Consider the following 10578-nt stretch of genomic DNA (forward strand, 5'->3'; position numbering starts at 1 on the left):
ATAATAATAATAATAATAATAATAATAATAATAATAATAATAATAATAATAATAATAATAATAATAATAATGAAAAATCAAATCATCACATATTTTTTTAATAACTTTCACAAAATTCACACCATTCATTCAAAAGACACTTGATTGCCACACATTTTCTTACAACATATCAAATTATCACACAGACCACGGGTAAAAGATGGGGGGAAAAATGAACCGTATAAATGTTTAATCAAATGTAAAAATTCAGATCATACATTAAATATTGTAAAAGATACCAATAATAATTTTGATAAAGTAAAATTACATAACGCCTATGTATTCTATCTCATTAAACGTATATATATATATATAATATATATATATAATATATATATATATATATATATATATATATATATATATATATATATATATATATATATATATATATATATAATATATATATATATCTCAGTCTCAAGCACCCATATATAATAATAATAATAATAATAATAATTATAATATTACATTATTCATAAAATTTACTTGCATTGCGCTTATGCTTATTTTTTAATCATCTTCACACATTCCCGTCACATCCATTCATTCCTCACGAACATATATAGAATCAAGCATCACTCACCATGGAATAATTACATAATAAGACAACTTAATTTATTACAAATCAATGATTCATCAATTGATTAAACTATCATTGGTTGAAGGGGGTTAAATAGAATTTGCAACACAGTTTCAATGACCAGGTGTGGCATTGCGATACTAGAAGTAAAAGAAAAAAATGAATTAAGGCTTGAAATATGAAGGTGATGCCAACCTTAATGATTACTTGATATGGCACATAGCCGGTTGAATTTACAGAAAAATGACCCAAGTGGAGAACCTAAACTGCTTCACAGGAAAGTCCCCTGTATTAACTTACACTAACAATTATAAGTCTGACAACCAATCATTTTCTTGACGGCTAAAATTATCATCATCTTTGTTGTGGATAACCATTATTTTTCAGTATAAGTCTGTGCCAGGAGAATTTTATATATGTGGTACAAAAATAATGTGCGGTTATAGGAGATCTTTCCTTGGTGGGACAAAGATATTGAGTCAAATATAGCACAAAACAAAGTCATGTCATGAAACTTGTCTCCTTGAACAAAAAAAAAGGCCAAAAAAGTTGTTTTTTTTTAAATGTTAAATGTTACACTCTTTCTTATGTTTTCAATGAAAACCAAAGCTTTATATTCTTATTGCAAATAATACATGCATATGTTTTCTTCCTATTGTGCAAGTTGTGCATTTGGAATCTGATTATGCATATTATTTAATTCTATTACATCCATTGAAATTGTACCACGTATGTCTATAATTCATTTAATGGATTACAGCTGTCAGACTTGTTAATTGGTAAAAATAAATAAAAATTCAGACATTTTAGATAAGCAGATCCCAAAAAACTTAATATCCATTATTTCTCTATACCTGTGTACAGAAACTGTGATTTCATCCCCCTTGATGTTGTATCAAAAACTCCCTATAACAATGACTGTTTTACACGATGGAAGAGGCAGAAACGTTGGCCACATCGTTGGCCTTATCACCCGTGCCGTACTGGCCGATGAAAGAGCCGTCTTCATTAAATCGACTGGCGTCATCATCACCGTAATCCATACTGTCAGCATCTACATCAAGGGGAACTTTTTCACCATCACGATCAAAGGAGCTGCTCACTCCGATGCCGTTTTCATCACTTCTGAAAAAAAAAAAAACACAAAAAAAACAAACCATTAACGACCATTGAAGTCACCAATGGACAACATAGATAAAAACAATAACTTTACATGTCATTCTTGCTCATAATCACAACTAACACCCCAAACAGCCAAATATGGAAAGGGTGGAAAATCTGGTACTGAACACAAAACAAAAGTACAGTCACGCCTCTCTAATCCGAACACCTCCGTTCCCAGCAATTTGTCAGGATTACAGAGGGACCCAGATAGTGGAATCAGTCCCTAAAGTGTACAAATAAAGAAGAATAAAATCTGTTCCCAGGCAACCTGTCAGGATAATGGAGACATCCAAATTGTGGATTCCGGATTAGAGAGACACAACTGTATCAGAGTGAAAAATTTTGGTTCAGAAATTGATCCAAAATAAAAGTCAGAAGAGCTGAGACTGCACATTTCAGAAATAAAAGGTTTAAAAAAATATAATAATTCCAAAAAATCAGATTTAAGACGTTACTTGGGATGATTTTCTATAGCATTATTCTTTCTTTCCTATCCAGTACTGTATCAGACAAACCTTGTTAGATGTTAAATTTTGATTTATCATTAATATAAATCGTAAGGACCATGGGAAAAATTGAGAATAAACGTTTCACACAGCCTTGATGTGGAAAAGTGAAAAAAAAAATGTCTGCATGAATTTAATAATTTATGAAGATAGATGATGTGGACGTTTCAGGTTTTCTTTTTGTCAACATTACACAATGAAAGCAAAACTCAAAACAAATGAGAGATGAGATGAGTATTGAGGTGAATAAACAAAACGATTGTTTGAGTGTTTTGTTTATGCGCTTTAACAATGTCACATTTTTTTTGTTTATTCACCTTAATGATGCCACCCTCTCATCTCTCATTCATCTTTAGTGAGTGTGTCATTGTGTTTTGTTGAAAAAGGGGAAACCCAAAACATCCACATCATCTGTCTTAGTAATTTAAATTGAAGCTTCCTATTCTATTTTATTATTGCTATTTATTTCTTCAAGCTTCAAGCAGCAACATTCGAATTACATCCTGACCCTTCATGTTCAAGTTTAAAAGTCCATAAGAAGCAAAAGGCCTTAGAGAATTTCCAGCAATCACATGGAACAAAAGATTGGGAATTTAAAATTGGAATTAATACTTATCATCCTTCCACTATTCGTCCCAGAAATTTTACTTTTTATTTACATTTCCTCTAATAAGAAATAATACTCACTGTCGGGGAAGGTAAATAGAGAGAATTTTTTTGTGTGGTCATTTCAAAGGTTAATATAGTGTTGACGATACATTTTTTTTTTTTTTTTTGTGTGTGTGCAATCAAAAAACGCTTCCACATTAAGAGAGACAGAGAAAATGCATTGATGTAAAGATCTCAGATTCTTGGTTATGAATAAAATTTAAAATTTAAATGAAAAAAAATTCCCTCAAAATTTGATCAGAGAGTTGTGCATTATTTTCCCCAAATCCAAGGGATAAAAACAATCAACTTACTGTCTTGTATTACATAATGAATATTAAAAGGTATGTCATTGGAATTTAAAATGTACTCTCACCCTTTTCCAAATCCATTGAAATTGTCATGATTGTCGTCACAATTGCCACGTAATCGTTCCTTTTCTTGGACTGAAATGAAAAGAGGTTAGAATTGGACCATAGAGAGCGGTAGTAAATATCATTTTCCAAGAATGATCAATCAATTCAAGCCCAATACAGAAAATGATAATTATGTTAGGTTACAAGGAGGAAAAAAACACGGACAGCTTGGACAAAAAAAAAATTCCTCCGACATCTATCGTATAATTTCAAAGATTGAGGTGTAAAATCAAACAATTAATCAATTGATATTATTAACAATATTTTTTAAAAACTATCGATAAAAGGCGGAAAAAAAAGATGTATTCATCTCGTGAAATAAGGGCTATATCTATGTTCAAGAAAAGGGGGTGGGGGGCAAAATCTGAACTCTATCCTGGGACTTCTAGGAAATGGTGGAATGTATTCTTTTTGTTCAATACCAATTTATTAGTGAACACGAGCAGCGAGGGCCACATTGCTCTTACTGGAGCTTCTGGTGAAAATGGTAAGATGTGATTTCAGCTCCAAGTACTTGTCCTTGACAATATGAGGTTTGACCCCCGAGGCTGATTTTTTGGGGATGTTTTTTTTTTTATGCCTTGTTTGGAACTGTATCACCTTTCACTCAGAAAAGTGAGTGGAGCAGCCACTTATGTTGATAATAACAAGGAATGAAGAGAGTAGGAAAGTGTCAGAAGACAAAAGAGAATAAAAACTTAATGGCGGTGATGGGGCCTCGAACCTGCGACCTTACCGGTACAACAACTACGCCTGGGGTCGTTGATAGCTCATAAGGTAGAGTCACGATCTCCCCAGCCAGGTGAAGTTGTCGTGCAACTAAGGTTGCAGGTTCAAGCCCCCATCGCAGCCGCGAAGTTTTTATTCTCTGTTGTCTTCTGGCACTTTCCTACTCACTTCATTTCTTGTTATGATCACCTTTCACACACCTTTCCAGATTTTTGCCCCTCAATTCAATGGGATTGGTGCAGTATCAATAATATACATCTTCATAAAACATTTTGGTTGTCATTTCCTGACCTGGATAGTTATCTCCCCGGTTTCGTTTGATGATGCAGACGATGATGAGGATAAGGATGAGGATAGCAATGGCAATCATCATTCCGATGAACCAGGCGGCTGACAGAAAACTAGCTCTGGCTGCACCTGGGTGTTGGGGGGGGGGGGGGGGGGGGGGGGGGGGGGGGGGGGGGAAGGGAGAGAAAAGTAACAATAGGAGGATTAAGGAAGGATGGATTTGTGGGGAGATACAGAAAACAGATACAAGTCGGGTGGGGACTGGGGTAAAAACAAATGAATATACTTGAACCAAAAAAAAAAAAGGGAGACTAGAGATTTAGAAAACTCACAGCATGTTCCTTTGATTTCAAATGGGTTCGTTTATGGAAAAAAAATTATAACCTCTACCAATGCATCAATGTAAAAATAATCTGATGCAGACGTATGTGCTGAGACAATCAGTTCACTACATTGTTTGAGAAAATAACTTTTCGAGGAAACCCTCTTTAGGAGAGAGAAGTTGGTGTGGATAAAAAGTAGATAATTTCATAGATCTTGGATATGTAGGAAACCTAGGCAAGACATCAATGATACTGTAGATCATAGACTGGATTCATCTCAAATTCAAATCAGATTTAAACTGTTGTCAAACGGGCTAGCTATTTTCATTACAAGAAAAAAAAAACTTAAGCATAACTGATAATTGACTATAAATTTAAAATATTCAGCTATCATTTCTAGAAAAATAAGACATTCAATGTTGTGGTTATTACGTAATATATTAATAATTATATCAAGTCATCAGGTTATGCAAATCTCTTTCACAAGGACTGCTCATCAACTGGTCTAATGCAAAGTTAAATGTCCATATCAAATCATGCAAGGCAACTAACTGCACACGGGTTGGAAGAAGGCTATTTAAGACGTGGAATGATGGGAATATCCACAAATTGTCTTATCACAAACCATTGTCCATGATCAACCAGGAAAGAGGACAATAAAAGATTGATAGTGAACATGGGAATATTTCGAGGTATTATTTTATAAAATCCAAACATTTACAATGCAAAACAATTTTAAAAAATAAAAAAAGCAATAGATAAAATTGAGGAAATAAATGATTGCATGAGTTAATAGCATCCTGTAAGTTCTATTGTAGAATAGGCTATAATTTGACATTAGCCATTTTTAAACGATCTTCTACTTTATCATGTTTATGAACTAAAACCTTGTTTGATATACACCATGGATCAGCACCAGGGCATATGTCATAGTATCCAGAATAGTGCTTACTTCCAATCTAATTTAAACAAAAAAATTTTTTAAAAAGCTCGCCAGTTCTTACATATGAAAAATAAAGCTGTTACCATTTATATAAGCAAACTAGGTATTGCTAATACTAAGTTGAATGCCACACATAAGGATTTATTGATGAAAATCATGGTATACAAATTATTACAAGAACAATAAGTAACAATGCAAGGGAATGTAATATATCATTATATCAATCTGGATATAAAGGAGGGCAAGGGACAAAAAATAAAAACAAAACCAAAACAAACAATAAAGAACCCACAAAAAATTTTTTTATGAGAAAAGCAAAATGAATCTGCCGATATGAAATTGGTTTTTATCAAGACAAGACAACTGACACAACCCAGGCATTCTTCACTGCAAAGTGGACAATAGAGGTCAAGTTTCTAATTCGAAAGAAAATATGAAGTGCTGAAAGTGGCACTCGACATCCACTCGGCGGTTATTCCTTCTTCCTTCTCCCCTCCCTCCCCCATCCTTCCCCATCTCATTCAGGTTTTGGGCTTGAAATCCATGCCGTGTGTGTAATTCATGATGCCAAATCAACACTGTGACATAATAGGAAATAGAAGTGAACATTCTAGCGATTTCTTTTGCATATGACAGTATACAATTTCACAAATGCCATTAACATCCTGAAAACACACAAAAACGGAAATGTTAGCTTGATGGTGTGTTCGTTATTGAGCACTGACGCAGGTCATGAATCTAGAAAATATTGGTATGGTACAAGCATTAACCCTTTAACGACAAGACCAAGTTTCTGTCAAATCTCAATTCCCTCCTTTATTGAATTTATAAGGGGGTGGGGGGTCCAATAGCTCAGTTGGTAGAGCACTCGCTTCACATGGAAAGGGACCAAGATCGATCCCGGATGCAGCAGAGATTTTTTTCTGGTCCCCTTGTCCACCCAGCAGTGAATAGGTAGCTGAGTCTGTTAGATTTGGTGGAAAGTACTTTGAGATAGACTAGTGTCTTATCCAAAGGATAGCAAGCAATTGCTATTGCCCGTTTCATGCTATAGCACCAGCTCCATGGGCCCAACGGCTCTGAGGGACTACTTTATTGAATTTGTTCTTAATATCTTCAAATATAACCAAGAAAGCAGCACCTAGAGCTTACTGAAGCCATAATTGTTATACAATTACTGCTTGCTTAGTGCAATAAGTATAATATGTCTGATAAGAGTAACATTGAAATCCCCTCTTGTAAGGGTTAATATTCCATTTAAGAGACACTAGATGAAATGAGAAGGTCAATAGCATCCAAGGCTAGATGGGATGGAATCAAACAAGCATCTGTAAAGGGATGGAATCAAAAAAGCATCTGTAAAACAAAACCTTTGACAACGTTTACGGCCTCTCTTGTTCCATTTTTCCCGCTAGTATTATTATTCACGGCGTTGGCATCTGTAGAATTGAAATAAAAACTTTCATCAAGGTCCTCTTCATGTGATGATGATGATGTGTGTGTTTCTGTTTCATGAGACAAGGCTTCTGATGGCTCGATTAATAGGTCACTCATCACTCAGTTTACATGCAAACAGGTTTCCAATCGGAGGAGAGGTCAGTGGAGAATCATTGATTGGGTAGCTAAGTCAGTAAAATTCTAGTGAAAACTTCTTTTCTTTTATGGTAGATTAACACCCTATCCAAAGAGGAGCAAAACGTTGTTGTTATCAGTTTAAAACTACAAAAAAAAACAAACAGGATTCATTCGTTATAGATATGACATGAACATGGATTTACACGCGTGTTAGTTCTCGCATACTACTAAATCTACTGTGACACCCGCAAACATATATACATAGATACATACATACACACATACATACATACATACATACACACATACATACATTCACACACACACACACACACACACACACACACACACACACACACATACAAACGCATTAGTTTTCAAATGACCTCACTCAAAATCAAACAGGCTATGATTGTTTAAGTGATCAGGGTGTAATCCAACTCCAGAGTTTAATCTTAACCAACACACACAAGTCAGACTAAAAAATAATAAACAGAAATGAAGATAACAGCTTCAAAACAGAACAATATGCCAAACACTGAATGTTTTGGGGCTCAAAACCCTTCTTCAGCCAATAACAAAAACAAAAACATAAATACATTTGTTAAAATCCAGATAGACAGAGACATTTTTCTCTGCTGTCTATCTGGTTTTTAAATGATGTATTTATGTCTTTATTGTTTTTGTTATTGGCTGAAGAAGGGTTTTGAGCCCCAAAACATTCAGTGTTTGGCATATTGTTCTGTTTTGAAGCTGTTATCTTCATTTCTGTTTATTATTTTTTACAGTCCACAGATTCTAGCAGTTTAGTATCATTTTGACAAGTCTGACTACCGACACAGCTTATACTGGCGTTAGCATTTTGTAGATTTATGAGGAACAAACTGTCAATACTCTTGAATGGGTAAGTAGATTGGTACTTTGACCAATTAGTAAGGGTCAATTGATGCGGCTACTTCATCATTGTCTAAAGGAATCGATTCAGTCACAATTCAATTTAAAAATTCATTGCGTTCTAGGATCAATCACTCATTGGATGCTGTTATGTCTTGTATGACTCGGATGTAAATTATGTTACAACATCTTGCAAGGCAAACCAGAGACAATACAAGACAAGAGTTCTATAAACAACCTGCCAATGTGTGAACTGGTTCTTCTTCAACCTTCTTCTCTTCATTCTGTTTTTTCACTTCAGTCTTGTCTCCACCTGCGCTGTCTGTGCCATTCATAATGGCTTCAGCACTTCCATTTCCAGCAACTGTGACATTGACTGCCTGTACTGTTGCAATCTGGCTGGTTGTCATAGAATTCGTTTTGCCTTCTAATTGCTCAGAGGACGATGAAGTAAACACCGTATCAGCTGAAGGTACTGTGGTGACAGTCATAGAGGGTGTTGTGAATATTTTTCGAATGGTTCGTCTTGTGCCACGTCGTACTTTAATCTCAATTTCGGGCAAGCTTACGTTGGTGGCTAGGTAAATATGAGGACAAAACCAGTTAAGAGTCAAAGAGGGTCTGAATGGTGGAGAAAAATGTTATGACTGGTAATGATGTGAAAGGGGTGAGAGGCTAGTGGAATAGATTAGGAATGTTAAGGTTTTTCAACTATCTTTAAATTCATTATTGGGATTTTTTTTCTGGGGAAAAATTGAGATAGATTAATTCAAATTGATAAAATGATTAACTTCCTGTAATTTGTAATGTTTCAATACTATATAATTAATATAATAATAATAATAATAATAATAATAATAATAATAATAAATGGCATTTATATAGCGCTTTACCCCATTGTCACAGGCTCTAAGCGCTTTACAGTGATATAAAACAAAACATATTACAGTGAGACAAGTGTGAAGGAAACGTGATACGAATTCAATTTAACAACAACAAAATATGAAAATAATATTGCAACATTATGACGTAAAAAGATAAAACTTTAAGCGAGATTTGAACGTTGTCAACGAATCTGAGCATCTCACATGTGATGGGAGAGAGTTCCAAAAATGGGGGGCCAAAAATTGAAAAGATTGTTCACCTATTTTACGCACTGGCTTAGGTTTGACAAGGATTGATTGGTCATTGTTTGACCTCAAGTTTCTATTGGGGACATATATGTTTAGAAGGTCTTTAATATAGGAGGGACTGTTCGTGATCAGGGATTTGTAGACAACAGTACAAATCTTATAGGCAACTCTTTATTCCACAGGAAGCCAATGTAACTCACGGAGAAGAAGAGTTGCTGACGGGTTTTGTTATTGCGTACAATGAGCCTGGCTGCGTTATTTTGAGCAACCTGATGTTTGCTAATTTTGTCTTTAGCTAAATTCGCCCAAAGGGAGTTACAATAGTCCAATTTAGATAAAAACAAGGGAATTAATTAAAAGTTCTGCTATATGCTTCGGTATTAAATTACGAATTTTGCTTATTTTTTCATTTCTATGTACATAGATTGTATGGTGTTATTCACGTGGCTTGTCATGGAAAGATCTTTATCAATGATGACGCCAAGGTTTTTTGCTTTATTTGAAAATTCTATTGTGCTATTTCCGAGAGTAATAGGTGATTTATTTGCCTGTTTAAGGAAACACGGCCTTCCACACATTAAAATCTCAGTTTTACTATCATTTAATTTTAACATATTGTGGTACATCCAAGATTTAATCTCATTAAAACAGCTCCGTAATTCGTTGTATTAAGAACTGTAAATTACTAAGGGGTGCTGAATCATATATTTGCGTATCACCTGCATAAAAATGATAACTCAGATTGAATCTGGATATCACACTAGAAAGGGGCTGCATATATACAGTTAAAAGGACAGGGCCAATAACAGAACCTTGTGGCACTCCAAAATTTAGTAAAACTTGTTCTGACTGAACACCATTCACCACGACAGTCTGCCATCGATATATATATTAAATAAAGAAATAAAGAACACCAAGACTTCATAAGCAATCCATGGTACAACGATACAACGATCCTTTTATAAATAGTCTCTGTATTATGGAGTCAATTTTCACACTTCAAGGCTATCAATGTGATAATGATATTCTATTCCTTCCACTAACTTAAAAAAAATTAGGTTACACTTTTAACATCAAGGCTGAATCTTAAAACACAATTTCTTCAAATATTAATTCTACAGTTTAATTTTAATCTTAGCTTTTAAATTATTTTTAAAAATTGCTGTTATGGAGAAAAGTGCATTACGTTTCCTAAATTTCAAAGGACATAAATCTCTTAATTCCTATCATATTCATTTTAAACTCCATTTTCTTCACCTAGTTAATTCTGACATGATACCATATTGACGTGATGAACTACAAATGATAAACAAGTCAAAGTGTAGAGAAAAAGGAGA

The 10578-nt window shown here is 34.3% G+C and overlaps 1 protein-coding gene across 1 annotated transcript in view; it reads right to left on the bottom strand.

Annotated features, from left to right (window-relative positions):
• Window positions 1-1405: 1405 nt before the first annotated feature.
• The window catches only part of LOC144975823 (neuroglian-like), a 171556-nt gene continuing 162383 nt past the window's right edge, over window positions 1406-10578 (bottom strand). The window contains exons 29-35 of the mRNA XM_078920014.1: window positions 8342-8685; window positions 8001-8109; window positions 7026-7078; window positions 5550-5655; window positions 4377-4502; window positions 3317-3386; window positions 1406-1744 (exon numbers count right to left, since the gene is read on the bottom strand). Coding sequence (XP_078776140.1) covers window positions 1546-1744; window positions 3317-3386; window positions 4377-4502; window positions 5550-5655; window positions 7026-7078; window positions 8001-8109; window positions 8342-8685 — 1007 coding nt within the window. The 3' untranslated portion in view covers window positions 1406-1545. The remainder of the gene's footprint in view (window positions 1745-3316; window positions 3387-4376; window positions 4503-5549; window positions 5656-7025; window positions 7079-8000; window positions 8110-8341; window positions 8686-10578) is intronic.

The sequence above is a fragment of the Berghia stephanieae genome, chromosome 6 (assembly GCF_034508935.2).
Source record: "Berghia stephanieae isolate SIO BIC M18660-M18661 chromosome 6, UCSD_Bste_1.3, whole genome shotgun sequence".
Taxonomy (NCBI): Eukaryota; Metazoa; Mollusca; class Gastropoda; order Nudibranchia; family Aeolidiidae; genus Berghia; species Berghia stephanieae.